General features: G+C 47.8%; 2 protein-coding genes across 2 annotated transcripts in view; both read right to left on the minus strand.

The window, feature by feature from the left end:
- Positions 1-4468: 4468 nt before the first annotated feature.
- On the minus strand, positions 4469-15129 carry LOC116900574 (transcriptional repressor NF-X1-like). The gene is made up of 7 exons (XM_032902324.1): positions 15065-15129; positions 14480-14521; positions 10663-10890; positions 10161-10227; positions 8472-8617; positions 7499-7603; positions 4469-5683 (listed from the first exon to the last, which is right to left on the minus strand). Exons 1-7 carry the CDS (start codon positions 15127-15129, stop codon positions 5611-5613), a joined length of 726 nt encoding a protein of 241 aa, XP_032758215.1. The 3' UTR covers positions 4469-5610.
- A 3895-nt stretch (positions 15130-19024) lies between these two features.
- Positions 19025-26828, minus strand: part of Nfx1 (nuclear transcription factor, X-box binding 1) — a 44067-nt gene continuing 36263 nt past the window's right edge. Inside the window, exons 15-16 of the mRNA XM_032905028.1 lie at positions 24438-24517; positions 19025-20906 (exon numbers count right to left, since the gene is read on the minus strand). Of these exons, the coding sequence (XP_032760919.1) occupies positions 20856-20906; positions 24438-24517 (131 nt within the window). The 3' untranslated portion in view covers positions 19025-20855. The remainder of the gene's footprint in view (positions 20907-24437; positions 24518-26828) is intronic.

A 26828-nucleotide genomic window follows, 5' to 3' on the forward strand; every position in this document is an offset into this window, starting at 1 on the left:
AAAGGGAATAGTCCGAGGGAAGGCTGGGGTGGGGGGTGAACCAAAGGAGGGGGCGAGGCTGGGAGGGCAGAGGCACCATTGCCCTGGTTCTCTGTGCTAGCCTGCCCCCTGAATGATTGACAGGGTGCTCTGGGATCATCCTAGTATCTCTTCCTTTTCATCTACTCTCTGGACATGACCCGGTCATCCACATCCTGTATTACCTCCCTAGCCCAGCCCTGCCTCAGACTTCAGACTCCCATGTGTATATAGCCTCCTACCAGGTAGACTGTCATCTCCAATGCCTCTTCCTCCCACACTCTCCTGAGTAAATGGCAAATCCAGTCTTTCAACCGCTCTGGCGGAAAAACTTTGAAATCATCCCTGACTCTCCTCTCTCTCTCTCACATCTCACATCACAGCTATCAACAAATCCTTTAGGTATTATTATCTGCAAAATGTATCCGGAACCCAGCCACACCACACACACCAGTCACTGCTGTCTCTTGGATGCCACCAGTGGGTGATAACCTCTTTGTTTGAAGACGCTCATCCTTGCAGTCTTAATACAGGGGCTGGATCCCTTGTTTATTTTGATTACTTTTAAAGTTCCTTTTTTTTTTTTTTTTTTTGTGGGTGGTGCATACCTTGGAAGCCAGAGACACAGGGTCCCTCTGGAGCTGGAGGTTGAGTCACCTGATCTGGGTGCTGGAAACCAAATTTGGGTCTTTTGGAGGGCAATGGGTGCTCTTGAGTTAGATCTTACACATTACTCTTCCCGAAGTTTTCCATCGCCAGTAAAGCCTGAGGCCTGACACTATCAAATCCCGTTATCATTTGATAGCTGCTCTTCCCTGTTACTGACTCCCCCATGGCCTTTCGGTCTGGCTGTTTCTCCACAGTTCACGGCAATGGTTCCACAGCAGAGCCCTTTGCAGTGGCTGTTCCCTCTGCCTGGAATGGTTTTCCTTTGGGTATCTGTATGGTTGTGTTTTCTCCCTGTGTCTACAGTCCATATAACAACAAATAGAGAAAATATATCAGCAAAGAAATGAAAATGTGACCGAAAAAATGTGGTTTGTAACTGCTACTAAAAAGTTTGACCTGCCAGGCCTTGGTGGGGCACACCTTTGATCGCAGCATTCAGGAGGTGGAGGCATGGGCAGGCAGATTTCTGAGTCAGAGGCCAGCCTGGTCTACAGAGTGAATTCCAGGACAACCTGGACTACACACACAGAGAAACTGTCTTGAGGAACGAAACAAAACAAAAAGTTCGAACTGTAGTTCTTTCCTGGGAATGGGTAAGTGCGCCCCACCCTCTGACTTAGGGTTCTGTACTGCTCTCTAGTGGCCACTCTCGAGAAAGTCTTCTGAGAGGTTTAGCTTATTTTCTTGCCCTCTTTTTTTTTTTTTTTTTTTTTTTTTGGTTCTTTTTTTTTTTTTCGGAGCTGGGGACCGAACCCAGGGCCTTGCGCTTCCTAGGCAAGCGCTCTACCACTGAGCTAAATCCCAACCCCATTTTCTTGCCCTCTTGATGGGACCTGTTGGACCATCCTGCCGCACAGGGTCTCCAAAGAAGCTGTGTTCTGTTGGGAGGATGCACGGTACCTAGTGAGGATCCCAGGTCCCCTGCTGTTCATGAGTAATCTTGGGAAAGGAACTTATTTTCTGGAGCTCTGAAGGGTGGAAGATGAACGGGTTGGTCAAGCTTGACGCTGATCAGGTGGTTATCTCTGTGACTGCTGCCCACTGTTACAGAAGGTCTCTGGAAAGGGTGGAGCTGGACTTTAGACTCCTTCACTCACAACTGTGCTGCGTTGGCACAGCAGGAGAGCAAAGCGGGGTCACCGAAAGCTGCAGCCTCACCAGGGCCACTTGACCACTGCTCCGTTTCTCCCTACCCCCACCCATGCTACCTGCTAAGACTGCAGGTCTGGGCCGGAGGCTTAGCTGTTCGATGCCCTGTGGCACGCAGACTCTCCACCTCCCCTTATGATGGCTTAGGGCGGCACACAGCGGAGAGTCATTGGCTCACTGGGAGGAAGCAGGATCTGCTCAGCACGTGATTAGGAGCCAGCACTTCACCCTGTGGACGCAGAACCCAATTCCCACTGTAGGCAACATGTCTGGGTCAGAGTAAACTGAGGCAGCAACCCAGACACCTCGGTGTTCAGCTGGGCTCTCTGCCCCCACATCTATGTCTATACACCAGAACACCACCAAGCTACAAGTTTCCTGGACCACAGGGAAGGACTCCCAAGTGAATTCTGCTTCTGGAAGCTAGGGCTGAAGCTCATTTTCCTGAAGACTTACTTACTTTCCTCCTGTACTGTACATCAACCCTGATCCCTGACTGGGATCACACACTGTGTGTCAGCTGAGGGACCAGAGTGGCTTCCAGGACTGCTTTGGGAAACCCTGAGTTCTAAAATGCCATGGGAGATCTGCAGAGGTCGTGTGCTGTGTGAGAACTCTCTCTCTTGGGTGTGAGTGACTGAGGTTAGGTCAGTGAAGGCTGAGGTGTTGGCCTGGCCATGTCTCTTCATTTAGAAGAGTTGTTCAATTTTCCTTTCAGACAGGAATTTAGAAGTCCAGCACTGGTTGGAGAGATGGTGCAGCAGTTAAGAGCACTGGCTGCGGGGTTGGGGATTTAGCTCAGTGGTAGAGTGCTTGCCTAGCAAGCGCAAGGCCCTGGGGGTTCGGTCCCCAGCTCCAAAAAAAAAAAAAAAAAAAAAAAAAAAGCACTGACTGCTCTTCCAGAGGTCCTGAGTTCAATTCCCAGCAACCACATGGTGGTTCACAACCATCTGTAATGGGATCTGATGCCCTCTTCTGGTGTGTCTGAAGACAGTTACAGTGTACTCATATACATAAAATAAATGTGGGGTGGGAGGGAGACAGTAGTATGAGAAGGAATTCCTCGAACTTAAATCTACAGAACAGCCTCTTCTGGCAAGCCTTCTTTACTAGGGCTGGCCTTTGGAATATGGCCGACAGGATCAGAGCTGTCTCCCATGGACCTGCGGTCAGTAAGACCTCTCATCTTCAGCTACTCACACATGGATGGCCCTAAGGTTGAAAGGAGCCAGCCATGCTGGCCAGCAGAAATATTACTAAGAACTCAGTCTCTGGAAATCTCTGACCCACAGGAACTCTGGCTGAGAGCATGGGGCTGGGAACCAGAAGACAGCCTTGCCCGTGGCTCCCTCTCTCCGTGATGAGGCAGAGGTGGTGGCTGTCTTCCCTTGTTTGCCTTAGTGTACAATTGTGTCTGTCACTGCTAAGTGAAGAATGTGCTAGACCCATGAGAATAGCTTGCCTTCACTGGGCTCCGGGGCCCTCTTGGGGACAAGAGACAAGCTTCCTGTCGACCCTTGGCTTACTAGCCTACTTCCCTGACTTGAATTTCAGCCTAGAGTCAGCCCCACCATTCATCTGAGCTACTTCTGTAGCCTCCTGGGCTTCTTGCCTCAAAGCAGCCTTCACTCCCTCCCACACACTTCCAGCTGAGGTCAGGAAGACGTCTATGGTCGAATCCAGACCTTTTTCTTTTTAAGATGGCTTGGGAAGTCACATTTTTTAAAAATTTATATTTTATTTTATGGAAAGTGGTGTTTGGCTTATGTCCAGGGTGTCAGAAGCCCTGGAATAGGAGTTACAGTTGTGAGCTGTCATGTGGGTGTTGGGATTGAACCTGGGTCCCCAAGCAGAGCAGCCCGTGTCCTTAACTGCTGAGTCATCTCTTCTGGAATTGCTGATCCAGCCTTGCTACCTGCTTAGGTTTGCCCATGGCCTCATGACTCAGAAGCCAGTCACTATCAGCCTCGAGGGCCCATCCCTAGTTCTCTCCTCCCTTCCTCCCTCCCTCACGCTTTTCCAGGCCCAGTGTGGGGCTGGCACAGGGCATCCACTCACCAGGAGAGGCCCAACAGGTATCACCCTCTCTTTGATTAGTGTTGTGGACAAAAGATGCTTACATTCTTCCCAGACCTGAGTGTTGTGCTCATGCACTCTGCATCTCTGATGCCCCAGGCTGTGACTCCTTTAATCCTCACATCCCAGGCCAAGCAGGAAGAGCTCCACTCCAAGTGGCAGGGCTGGGATTCCCTGAGCTCTGATCCTCGGCTCAGAAGTCAGATTTCCCTCTCTTACACACGTCACATCACCCACCTAGACCCCTGGATGACAGCTGCAGACTTCCTGTTCTGTGTGAGGCCACAGACCGTACTAAAGAGGCCCAAAGAGAGGCTCTGCTGTCCCCATCACTTGTCTCCAGTCCCCTGTCCCTGCTGCCATGTCCCCATGATTTCCAGGACCAAAGAGCAGCCTGCTTTTTCCTGTAACATTCAGTGTCCCTCAGCTGGGTTTGGTGATAGAGTGTGTAGTACCAGCATCAGTAGACTGAGGAAGGACGGTTGAAGGTGTAAGATCTAAATGGGCTTAAGCAATTTAGTGAGATCCTGTTGAAAACAAAAACAAAATAAAAAAGTACAAATTAAGTACCTTGTTTAATGATTCCAAGTTTTGGGGGCTCAAAGTTTATTTTAAAGCAAAAAGAAGCTAGGCGGTGGTGGCACATGCCTTTAATCCCAGCACTCAGAAGGCAGAGGCAGATGGATCTTCAGGAGTGAGCTCCAGGACAGCCAGGGCTACACAGAAAAACCCTGTCTTGAAAAAAAGCCAAAACCAAAACAAACAAACAAAAAACAAAAACAAAGAAAAAAAAACATAAAAAAAAAGAAAGAGAAGAAAAAGAAAAACCAACAAAGAGAGGAGTCCAGCCTGTGCAGAGGGGGCCGACACAGGTGGCACACGCCTGCTTTAAGGAGGCTGGAGGCCTACAGTAGGGCACTTGGCACAGGCCCTGGACTGTCCACACACTTCTTTGAATATCGGAACAGTGGTTCAGAGCTCAGATGTAGGGAGAGTCTGTGGCTGCTGAAAGCCCAGGGAAAAGCTACCCCGTCCTGCTGTCTATGTGAGAGCTGCTATCAACCACAGAGAACTTAGGGCTACAGTGGACAGTGCATAGACCCACAGTTGTGAACACGACAGAAGAGCCTGCCCAAGGTCTTACCATTGTGACAGAGCTCAACTGTTCTGGGTAGGCTTGGTGACATGGTGAGAGAATGCCAGGGATTTGAGAAAATGGAATTCTATCAGCAACCTGACCAGTCGTGAGAGACAGCGGAAGCTTTTGGATAAGATGGCTAGGGTTAAGACACATGGTTCCAGACAGCTTACTGATGGTCAGGGCTTCGTGTGTCTTTCCTCATGAGGAAGGTGAGGCCCACGGAGGAACAAATGGGACACCAAGTGCCACAAAGCCAGTTTGGGATAAAAATTCTGGTTTATCCAAATAAAATCTGATACTCGCCCAGTCTCTTAGTAATCACAGTGATGGTGTGAGCAGCCTCTTCAAAAACGTGACTAAAAATCCAGTGGCCACGGAGCCAGGGGTCTGTGGGCTGGAGAGACTGGGGTTCTGACACATTCATGCTTGGCTGTATCGGTACAAGACAGCACGGGTGCTGCGGCCATGCCAGGCAGGAGGGGCGGGCATGATCTATCTGCCGGCAAATGAGTCTCCAGTGCACAGCATTATCCTTTTATCTAAATATATCTATCTTCTCAGTCCTGGACGTCAAAGTAGTCAATCACCGGCTCCTTCACGATCTTCTGTAAATTACTGCTCCCGGGATTCCTGCAATGAGAGCAGAGAATGATCAGCTGCTCTTCTCCAGGGCAGATAAACCTAGGTCTTCAGGGAGTTAGGGGTCAGCAGGCTCGGCACTTGTGCAGCTCTGGGAAGACAGCAGGAACCCATGGGCCAGTGCCTGTTGAAACCTGCTAACAGCCTAGCAGGCTGTTTTACATTAATATTTTTCTTTTTTTAAATCCTTATTTATTTTTATGGATATAAGCACACTGTAGCTGTCCTCAGACACACCAGAAGAGGGCACCAGATCTCATTACAGATGGTTGTGAGTCACCATGTGGTTGCTGGGATTTGAACTCAGGACCTCTGGAAGGGCAGTCAGTGCTCTTAACTGCAGAGCCATCTCTCCAGTCCAACATTTTTTCTATTCTAAAAAATTTCCACAAAAAGTTTATAAAACCCAACCAAGCAAAGGGGCTAGGAAAAGATTATGGCAGGGACAGGATAATGGTGCCCCACAGTTGTGTCTAAGTGGAACTGAATACAGTTGTGGCTTCATGTTTTCTAACCTATCAACCTGTAATCTTAGCACTGAGGAGGTGGGGGCAGGAAGATCAGGAATTCTTGTCATCCTTGGTTACGCAATGAGTTTGAGACCAACCAAGGCTATACAAGACCCTGTCTCAAAACAAACAAACAAACCCAAACCTAAATCTGTAACTAGTGGTAGGGATCCAACACGCTCTTCTGGACTCTGTGGGCCCCAGGTATGCAAGTGGTGCATATACATCCGGCAAATACAGATACATAAAAACATTTTCTTGGTTTTTCATATGATTTATTTTTTCTTTTTGGTTTTATGAGACTGAGTTTCTCTGTACAGTCCTGCAGACCAGGCTAGCCCCTAACACAGAGATCTTCCTGCCTCTGCCAAATGCAGGGATTGAAAGTGTGGGCCCCCACAACTCAGCCTTTGATGTGATTTTATTTTCTCCTTTCAACTACAATAAAATTTCACTTACAGCAAATGTATTTACTTATAGTAAAATGATTGTGTCCTAATAGTGGGTCTGTAAATGCAGGTTTATCCATCAGGCAAGGCAAATACTGTCTCTTGAAACGATCCCACCGTGAACATCCAACCCAAGCCTTGCCTGTACTGCATGGCACCTTCACTGAAGCCCACCCCACATCTAACTTCCCATGGCTTCCACGCTCCTGCCACGGTTTTCACGTAGAATGTGTGTGACCTTCGCCACTACCTTTGATGCTCTAAGCCTTCGTGTCAGCACAGTCACCCCGAAATGATGTACCCCTCTTTCCTTTTCCAAAACCACGTTTCCCCTTGGGCACTGTCTAAGCTTACTGTTGAACCGTCCAAAACAAATCTTTGAAAAAGTGAAATTCCCACTTGCCTCCTTCACTGCCAATGGTTGCCCCCATCCCACGTCCATGTGTGTTAACTGCACCGTTCTAATTTATCTGGAGCCGCAGAAAAACCCATTTACACATCACCGTCTACGTAAAACATTTATGAGTATGATGTGTATGGAGGTCAGAGGACAGATTCTGTGGAGTTTACTGTCTCCTTCCACTTTATGCGGGTCCTGGGATGGAAGTCAGGCCTCCATGCTCACACAGCGCTTTATCTGTGAAGCCATTTTGCTGGCCCCAAGTGACTAATCCTCTGAAGGCTTTGCTGGCTTCAACAAACGTGTCTGATGCCCCAGTCCATGCCTATTGGACACCATACCTTAAAGACAAGCCTCGGGAGGCCAGCGATGGCAGTTGTAGCCCTGGCAGTTTACCCTAGCTCCTCTGCCTGAAAAGTTCTACGGAAAAGCAGCTAAGAGTCCTTACTTGTCTGCTTGGTGTCGGTGATGAGGAATTGGCGGTGGAGGCCGTGTCTGTGTCTCCCTTTCAATAACACTGGTCAGCGTGGTAGGAGGACAGATGGACTTCCCTCTGTGAAGAGTAAAGCAGAGTGCTGAGGAGAGAGAATCACGAGCATTCCCTCTTGTCCCTCCTGCCCACCTGACAGACCTGCTGCCCACTTTCCCCTGAGAAGTTCTCCCAACACCCTCAGGGTCAGATGGTGATTCTCGTCCCTTCCTGTCTCACACTTCCACCTCCATTTTCTCTGATGACAACACAGAGTCAGAGTACAGCATGCTTTCTGTTCCCACCATGCCAAGATTAGAGTCAGTGGGAGAAGCAGGAGACAGGAGTAGGAGCACAGGCATGACGAGCACACATTGCTCAAACTCCTCCACCTGCAGAGAGGCCACCTCTGGTGTCTGCAAGGCATCAAGGCAGTAAGGAGACCCGGGGACTAGGGTGGACCTGCCCTGTGCAGTGAGGTGACCTGGGGACTGGGGTGGACCTGCCCTGTGCAGTGAGGTGACCTGGGGACTGGGGTGGACCTGCCCTGTGCAGTGAGGTGACCTGGGGACTAGGGTGGACCTGCCCTGTGCAGTGAGGTGACCTGGGGACTGGGGTGGACCTGCCCTGTGCAGTGAGGTGACCTGGGGACTAGGGTGGACCTGCCCTGTGCAGTGAGGTGACCTGGGGACTAGGGTGGACCTGCCCTGTGCAGTGAGGTGACCCGGGGACTGGGGTGGACCTGCCCTGTGCAGTGAGGTGACCTGGGGACTAGGGTGGACCTGCCCTGTGCAGTGAGGTGTGGGCTTTGCTCTCTGGCCTGGATCTTTAGGTAATGGTGAAAAGACTGTTCCGGAGAAATGCTTTCTCTTCCAATCCCTGGAGGAAGAGGAAATAATAAAAGCACACAGTGACTCCCAGTGTCGGGCCTGTGACAGCAAGGTCAACCCACCTGATGGCAGTGACCACGACATTGCGCTTTGGTTCACTGTCATAGCTCACACTCTCCAGGCCATAAACCTGGGCTAGGTCATGGATGATGCGGCGGTGGTCTCTGTTCATGGGAGGGAAGCAGTAGCTTTTCTTATTATTCTTTCCCTGGTTGGAAGGGAGAAGACCAATTAGCACCATGCCCTGGAAAGAGAAAACGCTCAGGCCTTTTCCCTACACCACAGGAACAAAGCTGCTCAAGGACGGCTGACTTTTACTCTATGTTTGCCCGCTTGGGTCTCTGCTATGACTGTACGGCTCGGATGACGGTCTTGGGAGTTGGTTTTATCCTTTCACTGTGGGTTCCTGGGATGAAACTAAAGTCATCAGGCTTGTGGAGTCACCTGGAGAGCCTGTGACTGAATGGCAGAGGTTTTCTGAGTGTGAGCATGGAATCCAACACACTCCCTAACTTATCATGTGTAGGTGCTGGACAGGGTTACAAACAGGAGTAGGAGGTAGAGCTCCCAGCTTTTTCTGAGGAAGCCGGTGACTGAGGGGTGATATCTCCAAGATACACCAAAGACTTAGGAACAGGAAGCGCTCAATCCCTGTACCAGTCTTTTGTAACTGAGCCCTTGAGTATGCAGATACAGGCACACAAACACAGAAACACATTTGCTCAGGCTTCCTACTCAGAAAAGAATGATTAAGTTCCCCTTTCAGGATGTATCCTGCTGGAAGGGCGAAGAGAGGGGAAAGGAAGGAGATGGGAGCGGGCGAGGGGAACACTGGGAGGGTGACCATCCAGTTAGATATGGCCCTGAGAGCCACTTGGACCTCAACCCAGTGGCTGCACAGGGAGCCAAAGCAGTACTGGCTGCTTATCAAATTATTATTATTATTATTATTATTATTATTATCATTATTATTATTATTATTACTATTACTACTACTACTACTACTACTACTACTACTACTACTACTACTACTAGAGAGGATCTTACTATGTAGCCCAGTTTATCCTGGGACTTGCTATGTAGATCAGGCTGGCCTCTAGGTTGCACAGCTCTACCTGTCTGTGTCCTAAGTGGTGGGGTAAACGGCGTTCATCACTATGCCTAGGGCACTACATTGCTCCTCCATACAGAGCGCACGCTGAAATCCCTGGCAGACCGGGGCTGTTCTCAGTCTGTTCCCTGGTCTTCATCGTTAGTCTTCCCAGGAATTCTGTCCCAGCTCTGAGAAAAATAAGAGTCTCTCACAGGCAGCATTTCAGTCGTCTGAGGGCCTTGTGTGTTTCCTGACTTGAAATCAGTTATTACTGCTGACCCCCTACTCCCTGCCTTAGTCCCTCACAAGACAGGGTTTCTCTGCTTAGTCCTGGCTGTCCTCAAACTCTCTCTAGACCAGGCTGGCCTTGAACTCACAAAGACCTGCCTGCCTTTGCTTCTTGAGTGCTGGGATTAGAGGCGTGTGGCCCATGCCTAACAGAGTATTCTTTATATATACTCAATTTTACTGTAGACATCTTTTCTATCACAATGGAAGCAATCCAAGTTTCCATGAATGACAATGGCTTGGTATTGAACATGTTCAACCTTTCCCTACAACCCTCTAGGCAAACAGTGTTTCTGAAACCTGTTTATTAATATTTTCTCAAAGCCAGCTGGTCTCAGAGAAATGCCCAGTTGGATGTGTTTGCTCCAACCTTATTCACGGCCTCCACGAGTGCTTCCATTTCCTTCTCGATGTCACTGACAAACTTGAAGTCTTTCCTGAAACGAGAAGTCAGCAGTTAACTCCGGCTGCTCTTGCTCTTCTGGGAATCTCTTCCATCCCCTTCTGCCTAGGCTTCAGAGAGGACAACATGGCAGAGACAGGAGCTGCCCGACAACAGAGGGCCAGAGCAGGATCTATTACTGCCCTAGATAAGGACCTTGCAACTGTGAGGTGGGCGAGAGGCGGCTCAGCCATCCGTCTTTAGAAAACTTAGTAGCCCTTGGCAGGCATAGACTCCTGCTGTGGGGACTACTCCTCAACCATGTTTGAGGACACGGACAGCTAAACAACATGCCATTTCTTACAACGTAAGTTCACTTGATCTGCTTAGTGATGGAAGAAAACACATAACTGATCACCATGGCTTACAATACTAATTAGACGTGCCCCTCAGCCTGAGCTAGGACAGTGCATTGATTACCCGTCCATACCTGGCATCGTCTTTCAGGCTGTCACTGAATTTCGATGCTGAAGAGCGTACGTTGAAAGGATCAGAGTCATCAGTGATGTCGAATGCCTCTGCCAATCTCCTGGAGTGATTGAGAAATAGATGAGTATGCGGGAGGAGACGAGGGAGGTTATGCAGTAGTTCTCCCTCCCTACTCACAGGCCATTTGTCTCTAGGCTCCCGAGTGATTCCCGAATCCAGAACGTTCTGGCTTTAAGGGGTAGGTTGGTGCACATGGGTGTATATGGGGGGCAGAGGTCAACCTTGGGTGCTGTCCTCCATGCTGTCCACTCTACCCTCTCACTGGGGCCTGGGGCTTGCTGAGTTGGGCAGGCCAAGCCAGTCAATGAATACCAAAGATCCTGTGCCTGCGTCCTCGGCACTGAGACAGCAAGCACTGCCCCACACCTGGCTTTTACACGGTGCCAGGAAGCAGACTCCAGCCTCATGTTCCATGGACAGCACTTTAACAGCCTAGCTACTGACTTTTTTTAAACTAAAGATTTATTTTTATTTATGTGACTACACTGTAGCTGTCTTCAGACACACCAGAAGAGGGCACCAGATCCCATTACAGATGGTTTCAAGCCACCATGCGGTTGCTGGGAATTGAACTCAGGTCCTTTAGAAGAGCAGTCAGTGCTCTTAACCGCTGAGCCATCTCTCCAGCCCTGGCTATCTACTTTTTGTTTTGTTTTTGAAACATGGTCTCATGTTGGCCAAAAAAAATGGCAACACAGCGAAGGTGACAGTGATCCTCCTATCTCTGTGTGAGATTCCCACCACACCAGGTTCATGCGGTACCAGGATCAAACCCAGGGCTGCTTGTATGCTGGGCAGTCACTCTATGAGCTGAGCGACGTCCTTGGCCCCATGCTGTTTTCTATACATGCAAACCCATGATGAAGTTTGACTGACGAGCTTGGTGCAGTAAGAGATGGTCATTAGCTTCACACAGATTGTAGTAACGTCAGCACATGCTTTTATATAGGTTGGAAACTTTCCCCCCTTTCACCACAGAGGTCATCCCTGACACACTTTGTTGTTTGAGACAGGGTCTCGTGTACTCCAGGCTGTCCTCAAACTCATCGTGAGCCAAGAAGGGTCTCGAACCCTTTACTGTGCATCCTGCCTCCACCTTCCAGATACCAGGACTACAAGTATATGCGGCCATGCCCGGCCTTTGGCTTTTCTGTTTTGTTTTGTTTTGAAATAGCAAGAAATTGTATGGCAGGATCCACTGAACAACAGACATCCTCCTGCCTCTGTCTCTCAAACACTCATATCTCAAAAACTAACCAACTAACCAATCAGAAAAAAAAAAAAATATCACAGACACCCCTAGGTAAGCAAGCAAATACTAACAAGAGACGCCCGGATCAAGCAGAGCACGAACAAGGTGATGTCACTTGGACAGACACTTGGACAGTGCTGCTCTGGAGCTGTCACAAGCTGATGTCACTTGGACAGACACTTGGACAGTGCTGCTCTGGAGCTGTCACAAGCTGATGTCACTTGGACAGACACTTGGACAGACACTTGGACAGTGCTGCTCTGGAGCTGTCACAAGCTGATGTCACTTGGACAGACACTTGGACAGTGCTGCTCTGGAGCTGTCACAAGGTGATGTCACTTGGACAGACACTTGGGTAGCGCTACCAGCCGAGCTGACAACGGAGATGCCTAAGTGACAACTGTGTACACACATGGGACACAGGAGTGAGTCACATCCTTCCACAGCAGAGTGGGTGGCGTGAGATTTTATTGTCTTACTTCAAATAGTGTGCATACGACGGGGACTGGAGAGACAGACAGCATCCAGAGCACTGCTGCTCTCCCAGGACTCAGGCCTGATTCTCAGCACCCACATGGTGGCTCATAACACCCATCTATTATTCCAGTGCAGAAGATCTGACACCTGCTTATGGCCTGCATGGGCACAAGACATGCAAGTCGTGCATGGAGTTCACACAGGCAAAACGCCTACATATATTAATAAAAAGGCAATCTAGGACAAATGCCTTGTCTGCATAGGAAATGTGCAAAGTAGATGGGCCTGAATAAGCAGCAAGGGGCCACTGGACTATCCAGGGTGGGGTGGGCTGGGCTGGACAGAGAGATGCTCAGGTCAACAGAGGTCTCTGCTCCTCCAGGGGATCTGAGTTTACTTCAGATTCTCAGGCTGCATATACCTGACATACATTCATACAGACATATAACTACAATAAAAATAAATCTTTAAAAGATCAGAGGGCTGGAGACATAGTTAAGTCACTTACTGCTCCTGCAGATGTCCCACATTCAGTTCTCATGACCCACATGGTGGCTCACAACCATCCACAACTCCAGTTCTAGGGGCTATTACCCCTGTTCTGATATCTGGAGGTATCAGGCATGCACACGGTGGGCATACGTGCAGGCAAAACACTCATATATGCAAAATAAATAAATTAAACCAGAAAAGGAACATCAGAGCATGGAGGAGCATTTCTGTAACAGGTTAGGAGGACGAGGAGGAGGGGGAGGAGAGTTACTGAGTTCAAAGTAGATCCCATGATCCCAGCATCCAGCTCTCAGGAGACAGAGCCTACATAGGGAGGACTAGGTCAGGAGGGTGCCACAGTGAGACCCTGTCAAACAAAACTGCTGGGCAGCCAACAAGCAAGAGCTGGGGATGTGGACAGAAGGCTTGGGATCTCCTAGTCAGCCAGTAGCCAAATTGGCAGCAAGGAGAGGCCTTGTCTCAAGAAATGAAGTGAATCCTTGTACTCTGGAGGCAGAGACAGGTGGATCTCTGTGAGTTTAAGACGTCTGCCTTAATGTTTGCTTGGTATAAGGAAGGCCCTGGGTTTGATGCTAAGCATTGCAAAAAAGAAAAAGAAATGGGGGGGTGGAGGATTAGAGTGGGAGAGGCACAAGAACAAAAATGCTTTCTTGTGGGGTTGCACTGGGGCTGAACATAAGGCCTCATGCGTGTTAGGCAGCTGTACCACTTGGCTATAGCTCCCGCCTTTTTATTTGAGGGAGGTCTCAGTAAGTTACTCAGACTGGCCTCAGACTTAGCATGTAGCCCAGTCTGCCTCAGATGCTTAAGAATCCTCCAGCCTCCGTCCCAGACACTGGCTTAGAGCCGTGCAACAACGCCTGGCCGACCTGGCTTGTAATGTGTGTGTGTGGACCAGAGGCTGGTACTGGTCATTTTCCTTCTCAGTCTCCACATATCATTCTACTTTTGAGACAGCCTTTTTACGGAGCCCTTGCTACCCCAGAATTCACAAAATAGATCATACTGGCCTCAGACCCAGAGATCTACCTACCTCTGCTTCTAGAGTGTTGGGATCCACTTTATTTTTTGAGGCAGGATGTCTTGCAGGCATCATGACTGGGTGCTATCATGATCTGACAGACAGGATGTCTTGCAGGCATCATGACTGGGTGCTATCATGATCTGACTCTGGGTCTTTATGCTTTGGTGCAAATATTTTATAGACTGAGCTACCTTCCCAGGTCCTTACGTTACACTACAATAAAACACCCATTCAACATTTTTATAGCCTCTTACCTCTGCTGATCAGGAAGCCGGCCAGTCACAGAGTAAGCGTGTGTGCCATGCCAAGTTGACACCATGCCAAAACCGCACTGCTCATGTTTCTGAACATGCGGAAGCTACCTGAGTGGTTTATCTCAGTCAGTCACTCTCGAGCACATTCCTCTGCTGAAAGCGGTGAGAACCCAGAACAGATGGTGAGGGAGAGGGGCCGCCCCTCCTGTTAGTCACACAAGCTCCTGAAAACACTTACTTTTTCCTCTCCAGGGCAGCACACTCCTCATCACACTGCAACCTTGATGAACAAATGAGACAGTGGTCAGGGCACAGGCTCCACGGCTCCTACCTAGTGAGACAATCTCAGGTCGACTATGAGGACACAGCAGCCCAAGGCTCGGCCGCAGTTAGGAGGCCATCCGTCTCTCAGGCTTCATGAGCACACCCTGCCAGCACTGTCTTCCCCAAGCCCCAGTTAAATGGGTCCTTCTCAAGGGAGATGGGTGGTCTCCTGGTTAAAGGGGGTCTAGCAGTTCTTGGTGGCTTCAGACTGTCCCCCCACTTCAGTTACCACTCTGGACCTTGGTTCTGTGGGCCGGGCTACACAAGTTCAGACCTCTGCCACTTTCTCCGTCATAGACAGAAGTGAGGCTTGGAAAACCCACTTGGGTCTTGGGTGAGTTCTGAGCAGGACTCACAGTGGTTGTGGTGCATACAACCTCAACAGCCACGTCCACTGCAGACCCATTTTGTGTGAGACTCTACCTTGGAGGGCTGGGATACATGAACTCCTGTAGAAACCACTGAACTGGAAGGCAGCAGTGCACACTTGCAGAGTTACCTGGCCTGTTGGACTTCCTTCTTGGTGATGAACTTGCTGATCTCCACTGAGTCTCCAAGCTGCATGTCCGTTATTTTAGAGGCCATCGAAATGGCAGCTATCCTGAAGTATGAAAAAGAGGAAGATGAGACACTGCAGGACCGTAGGAAGCCCTGTGCTAAGGACTGACCACACGATAGCTTGTGTGACCTTGGAAGCTCATCTATTATTAATGTTTGCCATAGTACTGCACGGGAAGCTTATGATATATGTCCTCAGTAGATTCTAAGCTGCAGCACATGAAGAGTTAACATGATTTTGTATTTCCAGAAATCCAGGCCAATGCCTAATACTGTATTCAAACAGACAAACAGTGGCGAATCTTTGATCCTAGCCCTTGGGGAGGGCAAGTTGGCAGACCTCAGTGAGCTTGAGGCCAGCTCAGTCTACACAGTGAGTTCAGGCAAGCCACAACTATGAAGTAAAACCCTGTCTCCAAAACCAAAAGCAATGAGCAAAACCAACTAACAGCCACTCAGATGTCGGGGCACAGCTGTGGTGCTACAGTCACAGCTCGCCTTCACATCTAGTCAGGGATACACGAAGCCAGACGTTTCCTAACAGTCCATTTCTATACTCAGATCGTTGCACAAGCACGTGGCTGCCAAGGCTTCAGGAGGCTGTAAAGACATCTACCAGATCAGTCAGAGGCACATGCTTGTGACAAGACCCAGTGCCTCAGCTGTGCCACCGAAAGGGAGAGGTAGGATGTTAGAGCGGTTACCTAATGTCCAGACATCTTCCCTTCTATCTCGTGGTGGAACTGGATGAAAAGGGCGGAAGCAAAGGCACGGAAACATCTTTAATTTTATTACTGTGTATGCACGATGTATGCGTGTGTTGGTGGGGCACGGGTGCCATGATGCACATGTGGCGGTCAGAGGACAACTTGGTGGAACTGTCCTCCTTTAAGGGACATCCCTTCAGCGATGGAACTCGGGTCCGCGTGAGCCTGTACCTGCTGAGCCATCTCACAGCCCGGAAAGGCACTGTAAAGTACCTCGAACACATTAGAATGACCTCTGCGCTAAACATTTATTTTCATTTCATGTATTTATTTGTGTGTGCGTGTGTGCGCCATGTGCTTGTGTGAGAGTCTGAGGAGGCCAGAGGGGGCACTGGATTCTTTGAAGTTTGAATCATGTCTGATCAGAGGCTGCCTGGGATCCGAACTCAGGTTCTCTGGAGGAGTGATGAGTGCTCTTAATTGCTATGCTGCCCCTCCAGCCCTGGATCAAAGTTCTACTTTAAAATCTTTCTAAGGGACTGGCAGGATGGTTCAACAGGTAAAACTGCTTGCAGCCAAGTCTGACAATCTCATTCTGATCCCAGGGACCCACATGGTAGAGGGGAGAAAGGCAACTCCCCCAAATGTCCTTTTACTTTCACATGTGCGCCATGGCACATGTGTATGTACACACAATAAGTAAATGTGAAATTTCACACCCCCCACAACAACCCCAAAATAACAAGAAACCCACCAACCTCCTCGGTGGTAGTGCATCCATTTGCCTAGCATGTCTCTAGCATTAGAGAAGCAGCACACGACTCCCATTCAAGCAAAGCCACCCACTTCTGAGCATTTCTGCAGCACTGACCTTTGATAAGTCCCGGATGCTTCAGAGCAAATCACCATCTCCTTTCTTCTTCCACATTCACACTGTAACTCTACCTGGAACATTAGTTAGCGGAGAGTGACTCTTCCCACACCAGAACTGCATGAGAACCAGGCAGGCTTCACTCTTAAAGGCCTTCCCAAACCGAGCCAGAGCAGAGAACGGCTGGATCAGCTTCTCTCCAGACTGAAGATGCTAACCACCATACATTGCTGAGGACACAGCAATGGAGGACACGCCAGGAGGCACATGTCCTGGTCGTAAGGTTTCTTTCTGGAAACTACTTCTCTTCTTACTCCTAGTTCAAAGGACAAACCTAGAATGTACCACTGAACAGTGCACATACTCGACACAGGTCCAACCAAGGTCTAGCTGACTCCAGATGATCTGTCTGTCTTCACCTCCTCAGGGTGGCCTTCTGTGATTCCTCAGACCAAACTAAACCCTCCATTTAACGCCCATGAGGGTTAACTACTCCACTATGACACTATGGTCCTGACTACCTGAGTCATCACACTTAGCTACTATCTGTCCTGTTGTATTGTATCTCTTCTCGATGACTAGGTTCAGCACCAGTACCTCACACAGTATCATGTGCAGACAGTATGATTTCTCTTGATGACTTGCAGTTCCTAGAATGCTTATATGGGGACCACTGAAGTCAATTCTGGATTCACTATCAGCCGAGTTAACACTTACCTTGGCTTTACAAGCTGTCACAGGGCAGGGTAAACTGGGGTGGCAGGGAGCCATACATGGGTGGCCACAGTCAGCTCTGGGTGTGGTACAGGGCTGCTTGCAGGCCTCATCCACAAGACATTCTCCTTTGTGACAGAGTCTTTGACATTTGTGCATCCCACAGGGTAGCATGGCACTGCAGGGTAATCCGCAAGAGATATCAACCAGGTGACAGGGGATGTTGCTTCGTAACTAGGAGAGACAGAAGTAGCCAGATTCTCATCTTTGTGTGGGTTCTGGGTGAGTTTTCACTCTCAGAATGCATTCTTTTACCTTCCATTTTTATACAGCACTGAGACTGAACTGGGAGCCTCAGGCAGGCACTCTAGGTAAAGACTGTACCACTGAGTTATGTTCCTAGACCTTAGACTCTTTAGAAAAGAGCTGTATGTTTCTGTTTTGACATGCATGAATTTAGTATGTGTATCATGGTATCCATGTGGAGGTCAAAGAGCAGTTTGGAGGAGTTGGTTCTCAACTTCCATCATGTGAGTCCCAGGGACTAAACTCAGGCTTTCGTCAGGCTTGGTGGCAGGATCCTTTGCCTGTCGAACCATGTAGCTAGCCCTGTTTAGGGAGTTTTGAAACAGGCTCTCCAATAGCCAAGGCTGGCCGGGGTGGCTTTGGACTCCTGATTTTAGGATTCTATGCATATGCACGCTATTGTGCCTGGCTCTTTTTGCTTGTTTGTTTTGAGGCAGGGTCTTACTATGTAGGCTGGTCTCAAAGCACAGAGATTCACCTGCCTCTGCCCCCTGCACCAGCACACATAGCTACAAAGATTAAAACAAAACATAACTTCTTTTAACTGAAAAGTTTTTTGGAGGCAGCAGGGTTTCTGTATGTAGCTTTGACTGTCCTGGAAGTCACTCTGTAGACCAGACTGGCTCTGAGAGATCTGCCTGCCTCTGCCTCCCAAGTGTTAGGATTAAGGAAATACACCACCACCACCACACGGCAAAGGTAATTAGATTTTCAGGTGTCCAAATGGTTAGGAAAGAAAAACAAGTGGGAACTCTGTTTAAGTATAACAGAGTGGCAGCAGCCAGATGTGACCCAAAATTCCCCAGCTGGTAAGATGAGACCAGGTAACTAGGGACTCCTTGAAAATACTCTATGACGGTAGATCCTGGCACTCAAGACAGTGAGGTAGGATGAATGAGTTTGAAATAAACCTCTAATACCCCATTATGACAAACTAGGAGGATGAAATGCATCATCAGCCAGTCTCATGGGGCTCTGAGTTGAAAAACTAACGTACAGGGATACCTTTGGTGCTGCTGCAGGGCTGTATTATGCAATTAAATATTCACTTATGTCATCACATCTCTCAGCTGATAACTTAAGGTAACACTGTCATGAAAAAGGCAGAGGCAGGGAGTAGGAAATTGGCTCATTGGGTAAAAACACAAGCAGCCAAGCCAATGAACTGACTCAATTCCCAGGAACCAAACAGGAGAGAACCAACTCCTCTGAGCTGTCACGTTACCTCCACACACAACGCCTTCCCCCACCTGTCTCTCTCTCTCTCTCTCACACACACACTTTTAAAAATGAAGAGGCAACAGAAACTCCCAACTCATTTTATTTCTTGAGAAATTATCTGCTTCTAGGTCTCCCATGGCTGTTAAATACATTGGAAATTCATTACTATGGGATCAAAGATTACTTTTCGGAAACAGGGTCTTGCAGTACAGGCTGGCTTTGAACTGATCCTCCTGCTTACACTTCCCCAAGTGCTGGATTACAGGAGTGAGCTACTGAGCTTGGCTTCAGGGTCACTCTCATAGATTCCCTCAAATTCCTTCAAGAGCCCTTGAATGTGGAGATAATTTTTATGACTTTTTAATTTTGTCATGGGGTCACCTAGGCTGGCCTCAACTCTCAATCTGCCTCTCAGCCTTTCTAATGCTGAGATTTACAAGCACATGCTAGTGTGTCCAGATGCCATGACACCTGACTTCTAACACTGGAGGCCTCCAGATGTAGAACACACATGCTCCCAGTCACTTTGGACTCAGGGAGACCTTGTGCTTACGCTGTGCTCTTGCTTCCCATGCATGACTCATGCCTGGCTTACTGTATTACCTTAGTGTCCTGTATGAGCTTCTTCCTCTAGAATGCCTTTCTTTGGCAGGAACTATCTCCCCAGGACTCTGCAGTCCTCAAATTACTCTACTCACAACCGTCTGTTTCTGACTACATGTCCATCCCTGAATGATTGATCCCTATAGGCAGGGGTGTGTCGGTCTTGTTAACTTCTCAGTCACCCCACACCTCCTCTGTTACCCGGCATAGATTACATATTCGATTATTATTTATTGACTAAAGCTAATAAACGAGTATTTTATGGTAGATAAACTAACAGAGAAAGTAAGATTCACAATCTGCACACGGTGGCACATGCCTGTAATCACAGCACCTGAGGCACAGAGGCAAGAGAAACAGGAAATCAAGATGTTTGGCTACATGGCAAGTTTGAGGCCAATATAAAATCCTGCCTCTAAGCAAGCGCATGCACACACACATACACACACAATTTATAGAGACTTAAGAGCTATCGCAGGAGGCTGGGCAGTGTGGCTTCTGTGAGTTTAAGGCCAGCCAGGGCTACACAGTAAAACAAACAAAACTACCATAGGAAATATGTACAGAAAAGAAAGTCCACTAAAGATAAAAGAATATTGAAAACATGTTACAGATATCAAGAATTATGTTATGAAGTAACAAGAGCAGGTTAGAAAATATGTCATCTTGGAGTAGGAGAAGCAAGTATCACATATCCCTGGTTATACAACACAATTTTCTTTCATTGGCTAGGGATATAGATGAGTCACAGGACCCTTGCCATTTCTGTTGCTGTGATAAAATAGCCTGACAAAAAGAAACATAGAGGAGGAAAGGGTTTATTTGGCTTACAATTCCAGGTTACAGCTCATTATTGCATTAGGTCAAGGCAGGAACTCCAGCAGCTAGTCTTATCATGTCCACAGTCAAGGGAAGAGAGAAATGAATACATGCATGTTGCTTGCTTGCTGTTCAGCTTGATTTTTTCGTTCACACAGTTTAGGATTTTCTGCCTAGGGAATGGTGCCTCTCACAGTGGGCTTTGTCTTCCCACATCAATTAACAATCAAGACAATCCCCCACAGACACACCCATAAACCAAATCTGATCTAAGCAATTCCTCACTAAGACTCTTTCTGGGTGATTCTAGGTTGTGTTAAGTTGACAGTTAAACCAGCACAATTCATTTCATGTCAACTTAGCAAACAAATATGTCACTTTGTGCAATAACTTTCCATTTCTTGTCCCCAAATCTCATGGTAACAATCTTAATATAAAATATAGTCCAACTCCAAAAAAAGCCCCCCAAAGTCTTCAAAAATTCCAACACTTCAAAAGTCCAAAGTCTCTTTAAAAGTCCAAAGTTTCTTAATTGTGAGCTCCTGCAAAATAAAAAACAAGTTACATACTTAAACATTCTTATTCTAAAAGGGAAGAACTAGGGCATAAAAACAGCTATGCTAAAGCAAGACCAAAATCCTGTAGGTCAATGTCCAACATGTGGAACTCAATCGTAATAGTATTATCTTCCAGGCTCCAGAGGGCTTAGGCAGCCTCATGTCTTCAACTCACATCCACAGGACACATAGCTTCTCTCTTAGGCTGGATCCATTCCATACCAGCAGCTCTCACAGTTCTGGCATCTCCAATACTGTTGGGGGGGGGGTGTCTCCATTGCTACTGAGGCTTCGCCTTCACCAATGGCTTCTCCACGACTCTCTGTAGGGACTTGGACCCTACCATATAGTGTCTGGCTTCAGCTGGTCTCCATGACCCTTTTTGTGTCTTCAAAACCAGTACCATGTGGTAGGTAACTCTTACAATCTCAATGTCAGGCTTGAGATGTAGCCTGGCCCCTGGAAACAGCTCTGTTAGCTGCTTTGTGCTGACCATAAGGACATACTTCCTATTGTCTCTAGGAGGCACAGGTTCTGCCTCAGTGGTGCTGATCTCTCATCAATCATGGCTTTTCTTCAGCATAGTCTGATTATTAAGCCAAAATACTAAATATAAGGCCCAATTCCTGATTAAGTTCTTGCTTCCCCTGGAAGCTTCCAAGGGCACACATTTCTTCCATGCTCCCAATAGTATGGCCCATTTAGCTCTGCCAATAGCACTCAATGAGTTTTGCAGCCCAGTCCCCAAGTCTTCCATATTCCACCTCCAAAGACATGGTCAGATTTATCACAGCCACAGCCTTACTCCTCAGTCTGATCTCTGTTCTAGTCTCATTTATGTGTTGCTTAGGGTGTGTTGCTGTGACACGACACCCTAAGAAAGTCACAGCGGTAGGCTCACAGTTCCAGGTTAATCCCTTATGGCAGGGAAGCTAGGGAGGAGGAGCTCAGGAGCTCAGCAGCACACCCACAGGTGAGAGCAAGGGGATGCTGCACACCCACGGGTGAGAGCAAGGGGACGCTGCACACCCACGGGTGAGAGCAAGCGGACGCTGCACACCCACGGGTGAGAGCAAGCGGACGCTGCACACCCACGGGTGAGAGCAAGCGGACGCTGCACACCCACGGGTGAGAGCAAGCGGACGCTGCACACCCACGGGTGAGAGCAAGCGGACGCTGCACACCCACGGGTGAGAGCAAGCGATGCTGCACACCCACGGGTGAGAACAAGCGGATGCTGCACACCCACGGGTGAGAGCAAGCGGATGCTGCACACCCACGGGTGAGAACAAGCGATGCTGCACACCCACGGGTGAGAGCAAGCGGACGCTGCACACCCACGGGTGAGAGCAAGCGAATGCTGCACACTCACGGGTGAGATCAAGGGATCGCTGCACACTCACAGGTGAGAGCAAGGGGTTGCTGCACACTCACAGGTGAGAGAGCAAGGGGTCGCTGCTCACCCACAGGTGAGAGCAAGGGGTCGCTGCACACTCACAGGTGAGAGAGCAAGGGGACGCTGCACACTCACAAGGGGTTGCTGCACACTCACAGGTGAGAGAGTAAGGGGTCGCTGCTTACCCACAGGTGAGAGCAAGGGGACGCTGCTCACCCACAGGTGAGAGCAAGGGGACGCTGCTCACCCACAGGTGAGAGCAAGGGGTCGCTGCACACTCACAGGTGAGAGAGCAAGGGGCGCTGCACACTCACAAGGGGTCGCTGCACACTCACAGGTGAGAGAGCAAGGGGTCGCTGCACACCCACAGGTGAGAGCAAGGGGACGCTGCTCACCCACAGGTGAGAGCGCAAGGGGACGCTGCACACTCACAAGGGGTCGCTGCACACCCACAGGTGAGAGCAAGGGGTCGCTGCACATTCACAGGTGAGAGCAAGGGGTCGCTGCACACTCACAGGTGAGAGAGCAAGGGGTCCCTGCACACTCACAGGTGAGAGCAAGAGGAGACTACTCAGCAGGTTTTTTTTTTTTTTTTTTTTGCTTACTTGCTACTCAGCTTGATTTCTCTACCCTACACAAGGAGGACCCCGTGTTTTCTTAAATCTATTAACTGGCAATTCTCCATACACAAAGCTACAGGCCAACCTGGTCTAAGTAATTCCTCACTAAAACTCTCTTCTCTTGTCAGACAGCATATATAGGTTGCATCAGTTGTGTCATTTAAACTAACCAGTACACCTAACACGTGCAAAGCCTTTGGCAAAACAGTATTTTCCTAACTGTCTGTAATAAATATGCATTTACAACACGTGTGTGTGATCACGATGTGCCATGCTCCCTACGTTATTGTCAGAGGATGGTTTGTGAAAGCCGGGTCTCTTCATCTACCACGTGATGCAGGGCCTGACCTTAGGCTGCCAGACCTGGCAAGCACCTGTACCCACTAAAACATCTGGCTGGCTCCTAAATAAACACTTGTCTCTAAAATTTATTTATTTGCATAAGTGTTTTGCCTGCATGTATATATACATGGCTTATGCCTTTTCAGATCAGAAGAGGGCACAGGATTTCTTTGAACTGGAGTGACAAATGGTTGTGAGTTGCCATGTGGATGCTGGGAACTCTTCCTGTGGAAGAGCAGCAAGTGCTTCTAACAGTGGAGCCAACATCTAAAATGTACTCTTTAAGAATTTCACATACATATATAATGTACTTTGATCATGTCCATTCTCCATATGTACTTAATGTGTGTGTGTGTGTGTGCGCACACATGTGTACATACATGGAGGTTAGAGAACAACTTGTGGATTGGTTCTCCCTTTTCACCAAGTGGGCTCTGGGGAGCACACTCAGGTCAAACTTGGCAGCAAGTGCCTTTATCCACTGAGCCATCTTGCTGGCCCAAATATGCCAAGAAATTAGTGTTGGGGGTGGGATATGGTTCAGCAGTAAAGAGCAGACACTGCTCTTCCAGAACTTAGTTCCCAGCATGTGCTCTCATGGTCACGTCAGCTGCATTTCTTGGTTGTAATTAGATTAAGACGCTGCAGGGTTAGAGATGGCTCAGCAGTTCAGAAGAGCTGTTCTAGAGGATCCAGGTTTAATTCCTAGCACCCACATGGCAGCTTACAACCCCATCTATGCCTCCAGTTCCAGGGGATCAGATGTCCTCTTCTGGCCTCCATGGACACCAGGCACACAGACACACATGCAGGTAAAACATTCATACACATCTCACTTTATTATTACTGTGTGTGTGCATGCCCGTGTGCTATGGCATGTAGGGAAAGGTCAGAAGTCAACTGTTTATGTAGGTTAGAGAGATTAAACTCAGGTTGTCAGGTTTGTAAGGCAAGTGTCTCTACCTGTGAGTCATTTTGTCAGCCCCTGGTAACTTTTATTGTATGCAAATTTTACTATATAATGAAAAAGGTGATATTAGAAAGGCGATACCTGCTTCCTGGACTGTATTTATTTTGAGAACTAAGACTAACAATGTTTAAGCAATTAAATTATACATTTCTGACTGGAGCAAAGAACACTCAGGAGAGAAAACTTACCTCATGCTTGCCCATGCACCACTTCTGAGTTAGGAAAGTACAAGGGGGACACTTCTCCTCACTATGACAAGAATGATATACTGCAAAAACAGAAGCACAGCTTTAGGAATAATTTCTAAATAATTTATAAACATGTTATAAATGGCACCACACTTTCAAATTCCAGACTTAGCGCTTTCTCTAAATGGTCACAATAGGGAGTTAAAATCTATCTTGCTTTATGGTTGAGTACTGAAAAATAGCCTTAGGGCTAGGAAGATGGCTTTGCAGTTAGTTTGCTGCTCTCCCAGAGGACTCAAATTCGGGTTCCAGAGACATGCAAACTCTAGGTGCCTTCAGAGTAGCCTTCCTATCTCAAGAGAGCCATTTTGGTCTACCTGTTCTGTTTGCCTTTTAGTTTTCTTTTAGACTGCACTGATAAGCAATGTCCAGACATCTATCACTTAGTCCATGGTTCAACACTTAAAAGGCAAACTCTCCATCCATATAAAGTAATCTTTAGAAAATGATTTAAAATGATGCTACTGATTACTTTCCTATCCTGAGCTTCCATATCCGCTTATGTCCTTCTTTCCAGCACGAGCCTTGCCTCGTTACCAGGCCCATCTGCACATACAGATTTTGATAACTAGTCTATAGGAACATGAGAACCTCATAATGTGAAATGTTTTTAATTCTATGAAGTTCCAGACAGACAGACAGACACACACACACATGAAAGACAAAATTCTTACTAAGGATTCTAAGTTCAAGTCACATGGCGGGGTATTCCATTTCCAGTGATTGGAGATACTTCACAGGGCTTGGTAGAGAAGCAATGCACCTGTTGTGTAAGTGGCTCTGAGATAGAAATATTCCCTGTAGAAAAGCCCCCTAAACCAGAACTACAGGAATTCAAAAATAGTTTCAGGAAGTACCTGAAACAACAACAACAGACAGCAGAATCGATCTCTGACAAGCCCAGCTGACTGGAGGAGACTTAGACCAAGGGAGGCACCAGGAAAGGACACTCCGCAACCTGTTGAGCTGCCTGTAGGCTGTGAGGTGAGCTCCAGGCTGTGAGCTGTGACCTGTGCTGGGGTGGGCTATGTCAATCTAGATGTCACTGAGTCATTTATGTTCTGCTAAGAAATTCCTCACCATTCTTGTCAATAACATCAATTAAAGTCATTGATTCACCAAGTTGGATTTTGGTGGTATCTATACTTTGATCTGTGGTGGGCCCCACATGTATGTATCTGTAAGTCTTGTCACACAGCAATATGACCCCAGACAACAGTTAGCAACTACACTGGGTATAGGGAAAATGCAAATGGCTTTGGCCTGGTACCTGTAGCAATTATGAGAGAAAAACTGAAACAAATATCCAATAACATAAAATGGACTGGGAAAATGGTGGCTTATCCAGTAACAACCTGTGGATTGCTGCCTCTTTTGTGGGGGGAGTACATGGAGGGGGATGTTGAACAATCCTTTCACAGGGGGTTGCATAAGACCATTGGAAAACAGATATTTACATCACAATTCATGACATGAAATAGCAATGAGAATAATTCTATGGTTGGGGTAACCACAACACAAGGAACTGTATTAAAGGGTTTCAGCATTAGGAAATACATTCTACTGTATTTTAAAAATCAATGCTGGGGGCGGGAGAGATAGCTCAGCAGTTAAGATAGAGGACCCCAGTTTGATCTCAACATCTACATGGTACTTTACAAACATCATTCCAGTTCCAGGGGATCCAACTCCCTCTTCTTCAGTGGACACTGTATCCAACTGTTATACAGACAGACAAACATGGAGGCAAAACACCCATACAACACATAAAAGTGGGCAAGATGGCTTAGTAGATGAAGATATTTGTCACCAAATCCAGTAACCTGAGATCTCTCCTCAGGAACTAAATGGTAGAGAGAACCGATTCTTGGAGGTTGTCCTCTGACCTCTATGCATGTTACAGCACACAAATAAAATTCAAAATAATTATATCAGCGAGTGAATACAAATTGGTATGATATTGTTGAGATATGATGCTGTCTGTATGCTTGTAACCTCAGCACGGAGGCAGAAGGAGCGAGAATTTGAGGCCAGCCTGGTAAGACGCAGCAAGCCGAAGATCAGGCCAGCTACAAACTAAGACTATCTCAATAGCCTGGAACACACCCCAATAAACACACTCTAAAGCATGAAGACATAACAAAACCATTACATTCAGTAGGACCTCACAATTAGAAAAAAGGGGAATGTACAAGTACACACACACACACACACACACACACACACACACACACACAATACAATACAATACAATGGACACTGGAGAAATAACTCAGTGTACTAGAGTTTAGTTCGTAAAAATCTAAAAGGTACCTCACAAACACGTCTAAC

This window comes from Rattus rattus, chromosome 1 (genome assembly GCF_011064425.1).
Source record: "Rattus rattus isolate New Zealand chromosome 1, Rrattus_CSIRO_v1, whole genome shotgun sequence".
Taxonomy (NCBI): Eukaryota; Metazoa; Chordata; class Mammalia; order Rodentia; family Muridae; genus Rattus; species Rattus rattus.